This window comes from Diplotaxodon limnothrissa, linkage group LG6 (assembly GCF_057381915.1).
Source record: "Diplotaxodon limnothrissa isolate DT_005_m linkage group LG6, D_limnothrissa_male_GT1.1, whole genome shotgun sequence".
Taxonomy (NCBI): Eukaryota; Metazoa; Chordata; class Actinopteri; order Cichliformes; family Cichlidae; genus Diplotaxodon; species Diplotaxodon limnothrissa.
This window is the reverse complement of record NC_140601.1, coordinates 17,336,313-17,356,135: the sequence shown is the minus strand read 5'-3', so window position 1 is coordinate 17,356,135 and position 19,823 is coordinate 17,336,313. Positions and strand designations below refer to the sequence as shown.

At 40.8% G+C, this 19,823-nt stretch overlaps 1 protein-coding gene across 1 annotated transcript in view; it reads right to left on the bottom strand.

The window, feature by feature from the left end:
• lrba (LPS-responsive vesicle trafficking, beach and anchor containing) overlaps nt 1–19,823 on the bottom strand; it is a 176,218-nt gene that overhangs the window by 121,196 nt on the left and 35,199 nt on the right. The window contains exons 8-24 of the mRNA XM_085356880.1: nt 19,452–19,598; nt 17,773–17,970; nt 16,556–16,689; nt 15,940–16,048; nt 15,486–15,638; nt 15,037–15,205; nt 14,716–14,795; nt 14,303–14,365; nt 13,632–13,729; nt 13,339–13,431; nt 12,101–12,209; nt 11,707–11,788; nt 9,662–9,785; nt 9,357–9,549; nt 1,431–2,726; nt 1,066–1,262; nt 89–242 (exon numbers count right to left, since the gene is read on the bottom strand). Of these exons, the coding sequence (XP_085213006.1) occupies nt 89–242; nt 1,066–1,262; nt 1,431–2,726; nt 9,357–9,549; nt 9,662–9,785; nt 11,707–11,788; nt 12,101–12,209; nt 13,339–13,431; nt 13,632–13,729; nt 14,303–14,365; nt 14,716–14,795; nt 15,037–15,205; nt 15,486–15,638; nt 15,940–16,048; nt 16,556–16,689; nt 17,773–17,970; nt 19,452–19,598 (3,399 nt within the window). The remainder of the gene's footprint in view (nt 1–88; nt 243–1,065; nt 1,263–1,430; nt 2,727–9,356; nt 9,550–9,661; nt 9,786–11,706; nt 11,789–12,100; nt 12,210–13,338; nt 13,432–13,631; nt 13,730–14,302; nt 14,366–14,715; nt 14,796–15,036; nt 15,206–15,485; nt 15,639–15,939; nt 16,049–16,555; nt 16,690–17,772; nt 17,971–19,451; nt 19,599–19,823) is intronic.

Here is a 19,823-nt window from a genome sequence, read left to right as displayed (position 1 = left end):
AGGTCAATGTGGATGGATAACTTCCTGTGACCGGAGCCACAGCCACACAAATACAAACGTAAAATCACACGTGCAGCAAAGGACTCACGGAGGAAGATGTAGCAGCTGAGAGCAGAGGTAAAATGCCTCCGCAAGCCATGACGAGATTGTCCACCACCTGGGATATGAGGTGTATGCTGTTGTGGACAAACACCACATTCTCGCTGCTGTTTACAAAGTCCAGAATCGTCTTTGTGGAGTGACTAAAAGGCAAAAGACAAGAAGATGGTTTTAGTTATTGCAATGAAGTATTAACCTCCTAGGACCTGCCGTCCACATATGTGGACATCACATTTTGGGTTATTTAGACCAAAATACTCAATTTTGCTCTACATGGGCCTGATATCCACTTACGAGGACATTATACTGCCACTGTTCTATCAAAGTTTTAAACAAATGTTGCTCACATTTTTCTTAAAAACAAAAAAAAGGTAAAAAAAAAATAAAATAAAATCTGGTAATTCTTTGTTTTTACATTCATCGGGCCCCAATGTGACCAAATATCAAAGAGAAATTAAAAATGCATGTCGTGGAAGAGTTCGGGTCTTAGGAGGTTAAGGCTCCTCTAAATTCACCTCAAGCCACACTCACACAGCGTAAAGCTATGTGGCTTCTTCTTCTTTTATTTAGACACTTACTTTAATATCTGGTCCCATTGCACAGTTCTAATGCACTTTTCTAGCTCAGGATCTGTTACAAACCAATTTCGATAAAGAATGACTGAAAAACTCACTTATTTGCTCAACAATTTGATAAGATTACACCATTCTGACAATTACAGATTTAGAGTTACATTGTTTTTAAAAGCCTGCTAACTCGTAATTTTCTGAACAAGACAGTAAACCAGCATTTTTTGCACTTTCTAGTCTTTATGCTAAATTGAGTCAATCACAACCTAACCAAACAAAAAAAAAAAAAAACCCATAAAACTTCTGCATGTTCCTCAAAAAAATCTTTAGTTGATAAATCCGTGTTTCTGTTTATTGAAGCATTAATAAAATCAGAGCCCGCGGACTGTCGTCCTACCTTCTCCACATCTGGACATCTGTCTCAATCGAGAAGAGCAGGTCAGCGAGGAGACGCTGGTGCATGTGGGACCAGCGGAATTCTGGGATGCGAAACATGGTGGAGCGAGGTGCAGGGGTGCTGCTGTCTGTTGGCTGGCCTGAAGAACTTCCTGTGGCTGTTGATGCAGCAGCTGCTGACTGACCTTGGCTTGTTTCCTACAGAAATATGGAAGCCAAACGTCATACGTTTTAATGTGACACGAACCTTTGAGAAAACACTTTGAAACTTAAACGCTCAATTTTGTGTAACACCTAAACTATAATAAACTATTATAACAACTGAGTAACACATAAGCGCTAAAAAAAAGGGGGTGGATTGCATACTGTTGCAGAGGTCTCCTTCAGTTCAAGTTTCTCGGTGTCTATGGCCACATTGGATACGTCCAGTCTGGCAATTTTGATTTCTTTGGTTTTGCTGACAGACTCTGCACCCTTCTGAGTGTCGGAGCTGGTAGAGGTGGTGGTGGTGCTACTGTCAGCGGCACCAGATGGGGTTTCTTCTCCAGTGGCACCGCTGGTCTCTGATGGCTGGACATCTGCAGTGGAGTCTGATGCCGCTGTAACCTCCTGGGCTGTAGATGGCGGTGTGGTGTCTGAGGGCTGCTGGCTTGTAGTTTCAGCTATGGAGGAAGACTGTTCATCATCAGCTTTTTCTTTAGGTGCTTCTGTGACACTTTTCTCAGGTATTTCAGCTGGAGGAGTCTGGCTTTCCACACAAGGCGTCTGTTTCACTTCACTTTCCTGTGTCTCAACTTTTTCTTCTTCCTTATTCAGCTCCTGTTCTTCACCCCCATCTCTTCGTTCGTCTTCGTCCTTCTTCACTTCCCCACCTTCCTCTCCGGTGGCAGCAGAAGCATAAGAGGACTCCTCTTGGCTGTCATCAGCATCGCTAGGATGGACCTGGTCGCTAACAGATGACACGTCAACCAGGTCCTCATTGAGGACCGAAGCTCCACCGAGCACGCTGTTTTCTCGCTCTGAAGCTGCTGGCGGTTCAGCCTCTGCTTCATTTAAAGAGTCTTCTGTCATTGACTTTGACGAGTCACCTTTGTTCTGTTCACTTTCAGATTTTTCATCATCTGTTACAGGTGCCTGTGCATCATCGCTACCAGATGGTGCAGAGACTTTACCCTCGTCCACCGCTTTTGTGTCAGCCGTTTCATGTTGTGCAGTTTTTCCAGTAGAAGTCTGTGCTTTCTCTTTGTTGACGTCTTCACTCGACTGCTCTGTAGCACCTTTTTGTGTCTCCTCTCTGACACCCGAGTTATCTCTGGTAGACTCCTCCACCAGCTGCTGTTGCTCTTGTTCTTCGTCTTTGGCCCCGGCCAGGATGTTGGACACAGTGATAGATGCCTGTCCCCTTTCATCATCAACCTCCAGCAGACTGGAAGTAATGGTGGAACTGGATGCTGAATCAGGGGATTTCTGGGACAGCTTGTCCACAGTCAGCTCAATGACAGTGGAGGGAGCGGTTTCCTCTGCAGGTGGCCCATTAACACATTCCATAGTCTCAGAGCTTTGGCTGACACCAGAGATGGAGCGAATCGTGCCGGTGGACTCTTGATGCTGGTACTGACGGAACATACGGGACAGATTCTCTTTGTGTTGCTCAAAGGTGACCTGCAAACACAAAACATGTGATGTTAGAAAAACTAATGTCGTACTGTTCACACACTTTATCAGTCTGCTCCGTTTGCCTAGTTTGATGATAAAAACTGGTTCATTGGCTTATTACAGTCCATCCATTGATGATTCTGTGTGAATAAGGAAATAAGCAGGCCAATATAACACACACTAAAATGTTTAAAGCAAAATATGTATTAATATGCACATGTCAGTGATGCCATTACTAATAAGAATGATGATGAGCCTATTTAGCACTGAAATTATCCAGTGAGATCTGTTCCTCAATAAGCAACCAAAAACTGCAGGTCATCAGATATTCATGTCTAGCTAGCCACAAAGAGAGCCAATCCCCACTCTGCTAAAACAACAACTACTTAGTTTGTCTTGATGCATGGTCAATCATCCAGGTAAGTAAATCTCCAAAGATGGAGAAACCTTTGGAGTCAGCTGAGACTGAAGAAGTCACTGATGAGTAACGAAACATTTCTCCCACAGAAAACGCTACGTCCAGATGAACAGTATCAACTTTTGGAGAACAACTACTTAGTTTTTTTGACAAATAAAAAAAAAGTTACTTTACTTTACACCTCATAGTTATCTCACACACAGCATGGCTTGCACCAAAGTTAACTGTACAAATGAGCCCCATGTAAGAAATGCGCTCCAGTCCAGGTGATTGAAACCGCAGTATTTTATTTGCATCGTACTTCTCACTAATTAGCAGCTAACCTGATAACCTGATATCACTTCCCTTTCACCCAAATATGCTAAATGCACTGGGCCTCATTACATTGCTTTTCTATTCTACTTGAGCACTCAGAGCACTTTATACAACATGTTTCATTCACACAAGCTCTTTTTGTGCATTTAACATTCACACTCAGATGAAGCCATTGGGAGCAAACTGGGGTTCTGTATCTTGCCCAAGGATACTCTGGCATATAGACTGTAGCAGCCAGAGATCAAATCACCGGCCTTCCGATTAGTCGATAATGTGCTTCTGAGCCACAGCCACACTTTTAGTTACCTAAATTTGGTTGCTTTTAGCCCAAAAACGCCAACACAGCTGCAGCCAAAGTGTTTGGAGACTTCAAATCAGGCATTTTACATGGATTTAAACATTTTATTTATTTATTTTTTAAAAAGGGAGGGGGGGATACTTCTGTAAAAGAATTTAGAAACATCTGTCCTATAGGAAATCTAAACATCTCAGTAAGTCTGGAAAAAAACGTAAATTAACATAAAAACCATCCAGCCACTTATCCACTGTATCCATTTTCTGCTTATTTCCTCGTGTCCCAACAAACAGCAAACCCCAAATTATGGAAGCACGATATCCTCAAACTGCCTGTTTGTTGTGTGCTTCTTATAATATTTGAAAACTGGGACCATTTGTGGCTAACTGTGGCATATTTAAAACTTTCTCTCTCCCTCTCTTACATGCAGCTGCCCACGGCCTATTAACCTCTATCAGTCTTCTTACCATCTGATATAGGTATACTAGACTGCTAGTCTATAACGACAATAGTCTGCAGTGGCATTTGAGGAAGAGCCCATCCATGTAAGCAGTCATAGATTAGCGGTAGACACTATTAGTGTGTGTCTCCTAGCTGCGCTGAGTGCGTGTCCAGCATCGGCAAATCCTCCCACGCCTAATTTAAGACCCTGCATTAATCACTGGGATTGGAGGACAGAAAGTCAAAGATGGGTTGTAGGTGGAGGGGGGGGGGGGGGTCTGCTGTGTGAGTGAAACTAGACCCACTTTGCTGCTTTTTTACCTGAGGCTATTTGGATAGGAGGAGAGAGAAAGAGAGAGAGTGAGATCTAAACAAAGAAAATGGGAACGCTGGAGATGAAAAGGAAGGAAAAAAAATAAGAAATTGCAAAAGGAGAAAGAGAGTCATTGAGAGTGGAAGAAAGGGAAGGGGGAGAAAGAAGCTGATTATTTGTAATTAATTAGGCGTTATTGTTCTAAATTAGCCTGCTACATGGGTGCTCATTAATCTTCTGTAGTGGGAAGCAGTGATTGGTAATCCATAGCTGTTTTCTGAGTGCACAGCCTGTTCTAAATGCACCAGCAGTCTGCCTTTCTTTCTTCCTTCCTCCCGCTTTCCCACTGATCACACAGCAAGACCTTCTACCCCATTAGTTTGAGCTTAATTTGACATTTAGCATTTTTAGCAATTAAAAGGCTGCATTCAGAGTGCACCGCTATGGAAATTATGTAGGCAAGCAGCTCAGCACATAACGTCATAGATTCAGGATGCAGTCTGTACATTAAGATGATGTATGCTGGCCTTAAATGGGGCTCTGTAACAGATCCAGTTACCATTAGACAGAGGTAGTATATGTCTCTGTGGTTTTTGAAAGAGCCTTTAGCTTCGCTACAAAATATAGAAACTGCCTTGGGTGGCTAGGACATCAGCGCTGATCTAATCTAATTTCATTCTATTCCAAGACTCGGTCTGGCCTCAGTGGGTTATGGAAAAATGCTATGGTAATGTACAAAAACATGGTGGGCTTTTCTAATGTGACAGGTAACATGGAATTAAGTGGATGCAGCACAGCCAGATCCTAGAAAAAGATCTGAAATGCCTCAAGACTCGAACACAAACAAAACCCAACTTGGACAACTTTGTGTTTTTTGTACACAATAATACTTGGACATTTTCTTTATTATTACTATTTAAATATTCTTAACTGCACTTCTAAAAAAGAAAGGAAATTTTTGCAGAGTTTTCACAAGTTCTGAATAAAAACGACAACCTGTTACAGTAATAGAGCGGCGCAAAGCGCTGATCTTGAGAGGACCCCCATGGTAGGAGCTTGGGAGTCCCCATTTAGATTGGCGATAGATAGATAGTGACCACAAAACAAGGGGGAAATGGAGAGGGCAGCGTGGCTGTAATCCGATTTGCTAAATGCAATTCCTTCTCCAAAATCAATGTCATCTGCTACTGCAAGTCTCCATGCAGTTTTTCTCCTATTCACAGTACTTTCTTTTCTCACTTCTTGTTAAAACTTTTCTTAGTTTTGTCCTGCCTTGCTGATCGAGGCTAATGCAGATAGGCTTCATTTTTATTTTTTATTACAACCATAAAAAGACAAGCTTGTAGAAAGATCCTTCCATAGCGTGCACTAACTTGCACTAAAAGTCAGAAAAACACTTTGGATCTCCACCATTTGGTTATCATTAATTTCATACAATATATATCTTGTAATATGTAATATTTTAAATATATGAATGCTGGAAATGTGCAAAATGTTAACTATGATAACCTCGACAACACTTGATGCGCAGCTCTTTATCTAGCATTGGATCCTCACTTTCTTCCTTTGTCCAGTCGTCACTGGATCGCTCTCTAAACTCTTTGCCAAGAACAACAGCTTGAGTCAAGTGTGTGTGTGTCTTAATAATCTTAATAATCCCAGAAGGCAAAGACTGTTTTGCTGAACTACTATTCCTGTGATGTTTAGCACCCCATGACAAACTCAAACAGACTAAATTATTACACTTGGGGTTTGAGCGAAGAATTTTAATACCTTAATGTGTATTAAATTATGTCAGAGATATCTTTGCTCCTCTCTGCTTATCGCCATCTTTGTGGTGAAAAGTCTGGCAGGTGATGACGATAGCCAGCAGTGGAAGTGTGAAGGGCATCGGGACCTTCACGCCCCGATCTCTCCCTTTCGGAGAACTCCTCGTTCTCAAACTGATTTGTGTGCAGAGACGGACGAGGGGCACCTTGGGTGGGTTATGTGGGCAGAGAGTGGGAGGGCTGTTGTGTCACCGTGCCCACCTGCAGAAACATCTGTCTACTTAGAGACACTCGTGCAGATACACTAATGATTGATGTGAATAAATGCACATATGAACACACAAACACACATGTGTGTGGGGGGAAACTATACACACAGCAACTTAATGCAAATAGTTTTCTTATATCGTCTCCTCAAACTCTAAATATGAAAATTAGAATATCAGCAGGTATACAATATTTGTAGCTACCTTTGTTAGTAAGCATTGTATCTCTAATGTCTGCAAATAAAAGGGGAATGTATATACTACTGCTAAATAAGGTAACACAAAGTCATCTCTTTGACTTCCTATGGAGCAGCTGTGCTGTCGGCAAACTCGCCAATATGTCAAAAGTAGCCATAAGTCATTAAATGTCTATTGAAACCATCAAGAAAAAGAATATTAATAAGCAGCACTGGCACAAATAGCACAGTAACAATATCTGTCCCTAGTGATGAGGTGTCTAGCATGTAAATGAATGATATCACAAAAAAAGACAATTTATTTTATCTACAAACCACCTTTTATTTTTTTTTAACTGCATAAAAGAATTTTTGGTGTCCTACAAACTGGTTCTAGACAGCCCCAAAGGAACCTCATGTTTATCATTTTATCGTGCAGCCAAAAGAGTGACAAGATATGTGTAAAAATTCAACAGACTCTGTGCTTTTACTGTACACAGTGATCATTCACCCAAACACCCACTCTGAGCCAGGAAAAACCCACAAATTTAACACAAGAACAAAAAAGGTAAAAAGCAGACATGCTGCTGCTCATCCCACTCCATCAGCCAGAAATCTGAACAGCCAACACTCAGATCACAGATACGACACTTACATTAAAAAAATAATTTTTAAAAACAAAACTTTTATAGCTAGACAGAAATTCCTGTGTATTAGAGCCTGTAAACGATAATAAAACTCTGTGTGTAATGTCTAATATTTTTTAAAGCCATCCTGCATCAATAGAAAAAGTAGTTTCAGTGCGAGTCACAGACAACTTCTCAGACCGTGCTCAGCTTCAAGTACAGCATCACTCTACAAATCAAACTGATAATTTTACCATGTTTTACACAAGGCAAACTCAATCATAAAAAGTCTTTGTAAAGAGGAGGTGTGCAAGTATGTGTGAATGCATAATATGCGCTTATCAAGAGGCTCCCGGTGGGCTGGTTGTATTTATGAGGCCTTGTTTCTCTGATTGTTCACGCGCAGCTCCCATGAATATTCAATGTGATCAGAGAGAAGGGCTTGCTAGAACTCGAGAGAGAAGGAGGGCAAAAAGAAAATGTGCCTGGTAACTCACAACAGACGCACGCGTGTGCACGGACGCACGCACAAACGCACTACAATCGCGCGTGCAAACACAGCCCTGCAGCAGTGGGAGGAGATAGCAACAGTGACAAACAGCTTTGGTGCTACAAAGGTGGCAGGAAATCTATCAAACGGGACAATAAAATTGCAATTGAGTTTCTTTAGCTTTTTTTATAGCAGATGCATGCATCTTGGTGGGACCTGCTGCAAGTTCGATTCAGAGGCAGTCCCCGGCCCTCTGTGTATTTGTGTGTGTGTGTGTCACATTGTGTGTGTGTGTGTGTGTGTCACATTGTACAAGTGCATGGGTTTATTCACGCACTGTAAGGGTGAAATTCAGCAGGAACAACTGTAACTTCAGTCAAGAAGAAACAGCATTAATCTTGCTGCAATTACACCACATTGTGGGGGGAAGAAAAAAAATAGAGTTTATCCCTATTGTACAAAAAAACAAAACAGCTAAAATAATAGCATTAGTATTTTTCACGCTCCCCAGCAGTCTATTTCTTTTTGAAATATCTTAAGACACTCAAGCTTGCAGCAGCATCTGCTGTTGTGCATACGCGTGTTACCTTTTCAGAATTTCACTGACACTCTTCTACAATATGCTGACCAATATTTTCTTCTTCTTGAGTCCTTATCATTGTGCTTCAGTGTTCAGATGTGTGGGAGTTTTAAAACACCCCACATCCAACACACACAGCAGCCTACATGCCGCTGATCTCCCTGGCAGTCTTTCTGTGCCCCCTGTTGGATGAAACCTGTCACGGCACTCAAGGCTACAGTGAAGCGTCTCATATCACGAGCACTTCTTTAACTCAACTTTCAATCTGCCAGGCTTAAAAACCCCCCAGACCACAATCTGACACCAGCCTCAATTACTTCACTGCTCTGGAACAGAGGAGCGCAATATGATATCAACACTGAATTTCTAAAGCAGTATTTTGAATTCAGGTTTTGGAAATAAAACGTGCCAGAAGTTGATTTTTATCTGTGTGATGTGAAAGAAAGAGACGCTATACATAAACACAGAGAGGGAAGGCTGAAGGGATTCTTTCCAATTGGTTTATACTGAAACTAGCTTTTAAATTACAATCACTATATAGCTTCCATAGCTTTATCTGATGGGCACCGGGACGCAAGGTTCAATTACCCCACTCGCCTCTGCTGAAAGTAACCGGGCGAGATGATAATGCTGCGTGATTCTTTTATTTGATGAATTGTGTTGTGTCACATTTGAAAGTAAAGACATGGGTGGAAGAACTGATTGCTTTGAATGATCATTGCTTTCTGTTTGGCAGGAATTGAAAAGGAGGAAGAGGCTTGTGGTTACAGTCATGTTGTGAGTGTTCAAGGCTGACGATACTTCAGCAAGACGGTGAGTGTGTTTGCTACAGAAAGATAATGGTAAGATGTTAAAAAGAAAAACAGACGAGGAAATGGAAGAAGTTTGTAGAGAAGGATAAACAAAGCTGTGTGTGAGCTCTGTGTGCGGGGATATAATGAGCTGACCTTGGAGTGCGTGATGGACAGGGTGTCCACCCAGACTCGCCAGCCGCCCCACTCATACTTGATGGCGTGGTAGAGCAGGATGCGGAAGATGGCGTACACCATCTCTGTGATTTTCTGCTCCTCGTTGTTTTGCGGGTTGATGAAGCACAGAGAGAGCATCCACTCCTGCCACACCGAGCACTGCAGCAGGCTCCTGAAAACAAACGGCAGCAAATGAGGAGGTGGCGAATCCCACGGGCGCCTAAACGCAGCGTGCACTGACGTGTGATGTACTTCTCTATCCTTTGAATCGGTCCGATTCTTACCTGCGGTTCTCTCGGCTGTTATTGAACAGTTTGATCATGTCTGACAGAAAGACCCTGCGCACCTCCATGCTCTCTTGAGAGGGGGGAGAGTTCTTCAGCAGAGCAGCTATTACCTTCAGAATCTCTGGAAGAGGGAAAAAAAACCCACTCTGTTTACAGTCTGAGATAAAAATGCTTTATGGAGTTAAAAAAAAAAAAAGAAAAAAAAAGGCACCAGTGCTGGAAAATATCAAAAATACTGCATCTGCTTTGTGCATTTTGTAATGTAATACATAACAGCCAAGCAGTATTTTCAAGGCTTATAAAATAACATTTGAATTTGGAAACAGCCAGCATCGTGTTTGGATATACAAAAAGGATTGGTCGCAGGAGGGGAAACCGAGCAAATCAACAGCTATATCATACATTGGTTTCAACATGTGCAAATCATTGTGTCACAAACTATCTGAACTTGCAGCTGTGCACACCTGAAAATCTGCGCCCGTGGTAAGAAAAACAGAACAGAGGAGAATAAAAAGCCCAGAGCCATTGATCTTTATCATACTGTAATGGCTTTGGTATTGTTTCAAATGAGAGCGCCAGAGTCACAGGCCCTTCTGAAATGCTTGGCTTCGGTTAAACCAAAGAGACTGACTGTTTAGATGAATTATCTAGACAATGTCAGTGTCCATTTGCTCTGAGTAGAGAGACGGTAGGGCTTGGATTTCACTCGTCTCTTCAGACCTTGGCGCTAACCGATGCCCCCTTGCCCCGGCAGACAGTTGTGTTGTTTCTACGCCTTAGTCACTCAAATTATGAGTCGCTGAACCTTTACCGCCAGAAAATTACCCCAGCATGTACCGGGAATGAGGATGGAGGGATGGCGTGTTCCTTTCTTTCTTTTTTTTCCCTTCTTTTTTCCATTTGCTCTTGGTTCTTTTCCCTCGAGTTAATTTGAGGGAAACGGTACTTCCTCGGTTTGTTTGATTGGCTCTGACGTTACTAAAGACTGCAATCAGGGGGCCATTTTGGGAGTTTGTCACAGATTAAATCAAGAGAATACACGGCAAAGGAGAAACAGACCACCAGTCTATGTTCCATACAATATGCTCGCAAACCCATACAAGGTTCCTATGATATATACACCGCCTGTCCGGGATGGTTGGGCAGGAGAGATTTTAACGCAATAAAGGCCTGGGATAATCAATGTGTGACTACACAAAGACCTTGTCAGATTAAGTCTGGCTGGATGTAAACCTTGCTTGTGTTTGGACTTCAGACTGATTAAAGCTTCTTTTTTTTAGCTGCATATGCATCTATGAAAGCACCAGTATGAAAGAGAGTGGGATGTTTTCTTTTCTTGCTTGAAATGAACACTTAAGATTTCAACAGAGGGAAAGATTTGGTGAGTTGACGTAAAATTCGAGGTAAGTAACAGCCTAAAGAAAATAATAATAAAAGTGACCAAAGCCACCATCCTGGGCTGTGTTTATCCCACCTATAATTAAATATACAAATGTGAAGCAAACAGAAAATGGCCAAGTAATAATAGTTATCAGCTATGCAAATATTTTTCATTTTAACATTCATTGAAAATAGCAAAAATTATATAAAAGTTAATTATTGTACAATTAAAGAAAACAAGAAAAATTTAATTTAAGAAAAAAAAACATTAAAAATCCAAACTCACCATTAATTAAACCTAAATGCATTAAAAAAACAATTATAACCTGAATAAATTATTATCATGTCACTACATTTATCTTTCCTTTATATGTAAAATAATCCCCGTGAAAAACAACGCCGAGGCTCAATAAAACCAGCAGACGAGTGTATATTTGTCACAAAGTGTTTGCACCATCCTCGTGTAAGGTTTACATCTGAGGTTCAGGAGTCTGAAAATACGCTCCGGCTGCAAAATTTATGTCGTTCATTTGTTTGACGGTATATAGCGATCGCACGGTTCCACGGGGAATATCCTCCTGCGGCACAGAGCCGTAGGTATGTAGAGGGTATGCTGCGGCAGATGATTTAAGGGAGCGGTGCGGCGCGGAGGAGGCACTTACGTGGGTTGAGAATCTTCACAGTGGAGTCGGGGTCCGGATGCTGTTTATGGATCACTTGAGTGCAGATCTGCTCCGTAAGAATCTATCGGGGGATTCAAGTCATAAATGTCCACATAAGTCTTAAGGATAACAGAGAAACAAAGCACAGGGATATCTGCATGCTTCTAAATTATTTCACAAATCAAATTTCTGTTGGTGGTCAACCTAATGTGTTATTGCATTTTCAAGTACAAACAACTGAGACAGATTAGATAATAAGGCACAAATTCAGCATATTGGGGGGGAAAAAATGGGCCATGTGGCTGAACACAGAGGTTATTAGTGTGTGTTTTGTTAATAGAAAGCTTTCACTCTGCAAGCACGAGCCTCGAGGGTGAATGGGCAGCATACAGACCTCAAAAAGCACATTGTACATTGTCATGGTGAAGTGGCTGGAGTGAAGCATCAGGCGTTCGGTGAGCAGGGAGAACAGGCCATGACTTAGCATGACCTCTGCTTTCCTCCTGATTGAAATGATAAAGAGGTCAAAGGTCGGTCAGCAGTCGTCAGTATTTGCTTAAACAATTGTTATTTTGGAAAACATGATAAACCAAACCTATATCTGTTTGCAGAAACACACAAGCAGAATCTCAATTTTAAAATCAATATTAAAATCAATGGTGAACAAAACTCTTTACACTATAAGGAATAACAAAAGCAAATCTGGAGTGTGTGATAGCTCAAATGTTAATAAAAAAAAAAAAAAACGGAGCCGTGTTAAGATAAAAAAAATCTTTACACGCCTCTGTTTGAAATCTGCAGCGGTACAAATCAGCTGTGCTCTTGCTAACATTTGACAAGGAGGAAATGAAAAAGAGAATCCCCGCTGACGAAGCCTGGGTTTTTGCTTTCTTTGTTGCTTTCATCTCTAATCATTCATCAGCCCCACTTTTACTTTTGTATCATAGCCTCGAAAACTGAACTACTTGCAGATGTGCACATGTGGATTTCAAGGCTTAAAACTGCTGCAAAGACGATGGTTAGAGTTGTTTCTCTAACTCCTATATCAATACAAGCTGCACAGTATCAATGGTGATTATTAGCCAAAACATTAGAATTTCATTAAGTAAATTTATATTAAGTATCATCACCCAAAATGGCAATACTGACATGCTAAATTCTTATTTTACTAAGTTATTTTAGTGTGTTCTGTCAGCATGTGGGCTAATACAAATTAAATGTTAACAAGAATCCTTTTAAAAATGAGTTTTAGCTATAATACAGTTAAAATCAGGATAATGAGAAAATGCACTGAATTTTTAGAATATAAAGAACTAACAAAACTGTTAAGAAAATATCCAGTAAGCATCTAAATAAAACTCTTAAATTAACAAAGTTAAGGACTTTTTTCCTCTCGTTTGCAAAATTTTTGAAGAGCCCTTTTCCCCCCTTTTTATTTTACAGTGCAGTGCAGAGAAAAACAGCACGTGGTTAGAGACAGCAGATCCAGCTTGTATGCAGTGATAGTGCAGAGTCTACTCTATTAAAAAAAAAAAAAAAAAAAATCTGCCAGTGTTGGCTTTCTGTTGTTTCGTCACTTAAAAGTAAAAAATGTGTTCTTGTATGAACAAAGACTTCTAATAAAGTACTTACTTTGGTGACAAGTGTTTCAGAAAGTAGCCCAAAACTTTGAGTGCTTGGACTCTTATTCCCTCATTTTTGGCGGCCAAAAGCTTGTAAATCACACTGTGGGACGAAAAACAGAAAACAGTTAACAGTTAAGCGTTAACAAAAAGAAACGCATATTTATACATTAAAAGCTTTTTTAATGAATACATGCATATTCAATTCTTATATCTTAGGGCTGAAACTAAGAAATTCAACTGGAACCATTCACACCGTTTGTAAAGGAGCTCATGAATATGGATATAAAAGTCGATCTTTACCGAATCCCATTCCGCTGGTCAAAGGCCTGAATCATGGATCCAGGATGCTCAGACATGAGAGCGACCAGCAGCTGCAGCACATCCATGAGATTGTCGTCCTGAGGAACATAAAGGAAGGAGACTGAAGCTATTGTAGTATTAAAAAAGGACAGTGGGAAACGAGCCAGCTTTATCAATGATATCTAAATTATGAGGGGCTTACAGTGAACTGTGTATTTTAATCTAAGCTAAAAGCAAATATATGTCTAGTCACTAATTGATATTTATATTTCTGCCTTGTACAGCAGTGGCAGTAGCAGCAATAATACATGGAATACATCACACGCGTCTGAACTAAAGAATTACAACATACAGGCTGTGCAATGTATGGCTGCTGCATGATGGTGGCTTTTCCAGACAGTGCTGTAAACACCACTTAGGTTCACTGCGTTACTGACTGATCTGAATGATTCATTTGCTATGCATCACTTCACTGTAAACAACCCCACTTCTGTCAGGACCTCAAACTGGCAGACTTGGAAGAATAACAAGAACCAGTAATGCAGCGTTTAGAAGCAGGAAGTGTTTGCTCATGCTCTCCACATCACATGGTGAGACACACTAAATGCAGTGTAGCGGTACTGTGTTGCCATCTGGTGGTGAGGTCTCTCTCTCTGCCGGTCTATGCCTACCTCATGCATGGTTAGGAGGTAGCTGAGGATACTCTGTAGCTCATCTTCCTTCACTCCATGATCCTAAAATGCAAAATGCGCAGATTGTTTTAACAACGCAAGACTGGAAAAAGAGGTGACTAAGAAACAACATTTTTAACCCCGTAAACCCTAAAAATGCAAAGCACAGATTATAATGATGAAACCTTTAATGATATCGAAATCCCACATACTGTAATAAAATATTTGAACCCTGCAAAGCCAAGTGTAATGTATGCATTACAATATAATGAAAAAAAAAAGTCCGATATAGCAAATATAATACATTTATTTACCAACAGACAGATCAAAGGTTAAAGGTTCTAATCATCCTAAGGACAAGAGAAGTGCATGCTGAGTTACAACACATGCCTGAGGAAGAGGCATGAGCTTACCTTCATTATGAGCTGCTTGACAAACAGCAGCAGAAAGGCTCGCAAAGAGAGTATCTCCTTCTGATTTGGCCTTGGACCTTCTGAAAACCCAAAGAGTTCAATGGCTGTTTAGCGTGGTTAACAAAAGAAAGGCATGAAACTACAAGATGATCCATTTTATTTTGTAAAAGTTCTATATCACTTGAAAGGACTTGCATACAGTGTGAGTGTGCTTGTATGTGTGAATCTGTGTTTTTGTGCACATGTGCATGTGAAAGTTTAATCAGGGGTGTGATTATGTCGTAATTGCTGCATATTTTTGCATTTTGTGTGTAGGCTCACCTAGGCCTTTGGGTACGATTCCACTGCGGTCCTGAGGGTTGACAACCCAGTAGTAGAATTTTAGTGTATGCATGATCTGAAGCACAGTGCCCACCCTGCGAACAGCGTTGTAAATGGTCACTGTGCTGATGAACTCTGTTGCCAGGTAGGTGTAGAGTGTCAACTGCACCTGCACAGGTTATAAAAGCAAATGAAATTTAAATGTGCATGGACTCAGGGCTGAGTCCTGTTTTACTGTGTCCTTGCTTTTTGTTCCTTTGAGAGGCAGCTGGATGCTTGGAAAGCTACTAAGGGTTTAACTGAGACATTCTGGTTTTAATGGCAGTTACAGGTGGAGGGATAACCTTGAACTAGGGCAAAAGCACAGAGGGGCAAATTTGTGTGCAGTACAAATTCATTTCTACATCTTTTTAAACATAACCAAAAAATAATGTAGCCCTGTGTGTTACCTTAGCAGGGGCATGGATCCAGATGGCAGGGTTGAACAGAATGTGGTCACACAGCTGCTTGAGCAGCAAGATCCCATTCTGCAAGTTGCTAAGGTATCTGGAAAAGGCCAGTACAATGTCCAGGACAGGCCTCGTCACATGCACCTTGGAAGACTGGCGCAGAGAGAGAGACAAGAAGGCACAAAGTGACACAAATGGAGGTGAGGGAGGAAAAAAAATCCATAAGAAGTACAACAGTAAAGAGACGGCAAAGTGATGAAGGGAAATAGTCTGCCTAACAGACTCATAAGAGTGACTTCCAAGCAAAGCCAAAGGAAGAGTATAGTAAGTGTAAATGTGTGCCTGTGTTAGTGTATTAGCATTGGAGATGAATGAATATTAGGGTTACAGCTGTGCTGGGATCATTACCAGGACAGGAAAACTGTCTTCTTGTCAGTTAAGCCAGTTTACTCACCTTTTCCAAAGTATAGCCAATGACGAGGAAGCCTTTGCAGGCCAAGACCTGCTCTTGCATAGCCACTGAGTTCTTCAAGAGCTCCATCACAAAGGACAGCAAAGTGCAGCTAAGAGCCACAGACAGAAAGACAAACAGTGACAAAGAGAAGGACAGACTACAAGTCAGACAGTGACAGTCTATGTAAGCTGCTGACAAAGCCCAGACTGTCAAGAACACATCATACAGGAAATGTGATTGAATGAGGTTGTGTGTCTCCTTTGTGCTGGGGTAACAGTTTCAACCTAGCATCACCTTGAGGACTGCAAAAACATCCACAATGCAATTTAGAAGTAATAAACAAAGCAACGCATGTATTGAACTAAACATTTAGTAAGGATGAAATAATCTGAGAGTAAACTTTTAATTTAACAAGCAGCGTACACTATTTAGACCATTCAATTCTAGAGTCGTTGAGAAATAATAGTACAAATTGATTCACTGTTACTCTGCACGTAACAGCCCTAATAAAACACCATATGTGTTACAACCTGAGTGGTCTTAATGACAAATGAACAAAAGCCTGCTGATTATTCACTGCTCGGCTTACTACTGTAGTGCACGTAAGTGGAGTTACCAGACAGAGGTGTCCAGCTCATTGCTGGAAGGCTGGCAGTAATCCAGCTGTGCAAACAGTGGGAAGAGGACCTGCACACCACCGATAGAGTGTATGCCGCTCTGGACTGAGTGAGTCACCACAGCTTTCACATCCTACAGAAACACACACACATATAGCCACGTTACACATGTAATCAGAATCGCACAGGGTCACACAGATGTTCTTTTCTTCTGATAATTACAGGGATATGTAACTACTTTGGGGGTTTTATTGCCACAGCATAACATAAGAGCCCTCATTTGAATCTTTGACTGTTGCTGCCTGCTTACCTCCTAACCTCAAACCATAGTTTTGATATTTCCTCTTATTTACTGTAATGTTTTATAATATTTCCCCCAAAATTTATATGGATGTTGCTCAGTGTTTGAGAGGGTAGACACAACTAATGGATGAGAAAAACAAACTGAAAAAAGTGAGAATTTTTCCCGCCTTCTTCTATAGGATTGGAATTTTTGAGCATGGAATACCAAAGCTGCAAATATAGGTCACACATTCGTTCATATTTCACACCGAGTGTGTTTGTGTGGTGGAGGGAGCGTATGTTTATGTGGCGGCAAAGGCCTCCCCCACAGAGGAAACAAAGTACTTTCTTTGATGAGAGGGCATGAGAGAAAAACTCAATTAGCGCTCGAGAGGAGAAAACTCAACATGATTGAAGAAACAGTTTTACACGTGTGGTGCACATTTCTCTGAGCATATTTGTGGGTACGTACATGACTATGGCAGAATTTGGAAAATGTCCATGCACTAACACCATATACAGCTACAGAAGAAAAATGCACAACTACTCAAATGTAGTTCCAAACTAAATCTCCCAGAGAAAGCCAATTTTATAATTAGAGCACCAGGATGGCATTTTTCAGCAGCTGCAGCAGTCTGTCTGGCTGGCTCAACACATTCGCTCCTCTGCCCTAATGAGGCTATTAAAATGAAAAGATGCCACCTGGGCCACTTTCATTACCGTGTGGGAAGAAAGAGAGTAAAGAGTGGTACATATGGAACAGTGGGAGGGAAGGAGCAGGTGTACAGGTGCTGAATGAATTTAGGCAGTGAAACTGCTTTAATGTTGGTGCTGTATGGTGGCTTAAGGTTAAAGCAATGCTATAAATACCAACTCCAATGGATGGCTCTAATATGATAGACGCACTAAGTGTTAACTGTGAGGGTGTAATTACCTGCAGCATGAGCGCATGGGGTGAGTGGACGAAAATGGAGACATTGTCCTTTGGGGAGGACTCGAGGCAGAGCTGGGCGTCTGTGGCTCGGGGATTGTAAGTGAAGGCAATACTAGAAGACAGCTTGCCGTCATACAGTAAGGTCTTATGATGCTCAGCGAACAACAAGTCACTCTCAGCCTTGTACTTGAATGTGCCCTGAGCAAGAAGACAAAGAAAAGGGCAAAAAGTGTTTAGTAAAAAATTACATTAGACAGTCTCTGCATCGTTCTCTTAAGTGTCTTTCTGCAACCCTGGTAACCAAACAAAAAGGCCAGTTACAAATACTGAGTCAATGCAGTCATCTGCAAATGAAACAATACTTCAAACACAAGACATTGCATGTTTAAACAGAGAGATCTTGCTTTTGAAAGACTATATGCCTATTTTTAATTTGATCCCAGTTGTGGAGTCTTAAAAACAGACCTGTTGGAGCATGAACTAATTAGGTTCATTAGTAAAGACTGAGACAGATCCACTGCTCAAAGATTGCAAGGACAACAAGACGCACTCAGAGCACAAACATCCATGAGCAGCTCACTCACTGGTCAGCTCTTACTTTTAAGGGAATAATACTGTAGTTTGTATTCATTCAGCTACCTTCTTTCTTCTTTTTAAAACATACTTTATGTCCAGGTAGTACATTTGACGTGATATTTTAAATCTTTATACATACATGCATACTGCAAGACATACCACACTGAGGATAATAGTAAGAACCATTGTTTATAAGTTTTAAGGCTTTTAGTCCATTTTCAACCAATAAATTATTTAATTGACCTTGAAGACCTTAGTGAATGTAAGCCAAACTGTAATGAATTATTAACATGACCTCACTCTACACCCCGATAAAATTTTATCAGACTATTATTTAAATCTTTTCGAGCTATCGTGTTTACAGACACATGCATGTAACCCCTACCAAAAGCATAACCTCCCAGAGGTAACTAGCTCATCAATATAAATGAATGTTTCTTAACTTGTATACCAAAGTATTTTTAGATTACAACACATTAAAGGACTTTGATAATATATTGAAATCTCTGTAAGCATCTATGATTACTGGCTATGATCCAAAAAACACCACTGCTGTTCATTTAATATGGACTTGGATGATTTTTCTAAATGTGAAATTCTTCTTGGAAACCATGGATGTTGCGCCCTGTTGTGGCCACCCAGCTTGTTATCATTATGCAGTTAAAAAGCAAGCATAGCTCCAAAAATAAGATTTCAGGTGTTGCCTCCAGTGCAGAGCTGCCACCCACTGAAAACATTTTACACACGAGGAAATGAAAAACATGACGCAGGGATGTCATAGAATCCAAGAAAGTAAAGTAAACAACCTGCAAAGGTACTATAATTGCCCTTCTTAATTCCTGAATGTTTAAAATGTTGACAAAAGCAGAGAAGTCATGCCAGTATATATTTTTTCCTCTCTAAGATGCTCATTATTATAACCAATCATGTTACTGAACTTTTTACAATTAATCTAATTAGTAGCAAAAATGTTCCTCTAGAGTTGCACATGTCCAAACTTTTTTGAGATTTTTCAAAAAAAATAGTAACACGTGTCAGTTTAAACATTTGATATTCTTTTCTATGTTCTGCTGTAAATAAAATACAGTTTCATGCTTTCCAACCTGGTAGCCCGGACCCAGCTGATAGATAGCAAGGATCTGAGCAGCGCTGAGAGCTTCTCCAAACAGGTACACTGCCCCCATCTGTCCGCAGAACACACGGTTGATATCTGCCGTCTCAGACGATCCCAGGAAACACTTGTCAAATGTCTGCAAAGGGAGGAAGCAGGAAGGGAGGAAGGAATTACGAGAGCACCAAAAGGAAAAAACAAAAATAGACAAAAGGAGAAAAACAAAAGGGGTACGATGCGAGGAAGGAAATAAGGGGTGATGACAGATGGGGGTGGGTAAACAAAACCAAAAAGGGAAAGAAAAAAAAAAATCAAGAGAGAACAGCAGGGAAAGACACACTGATGTTAACGCTAGCTTTAAAGC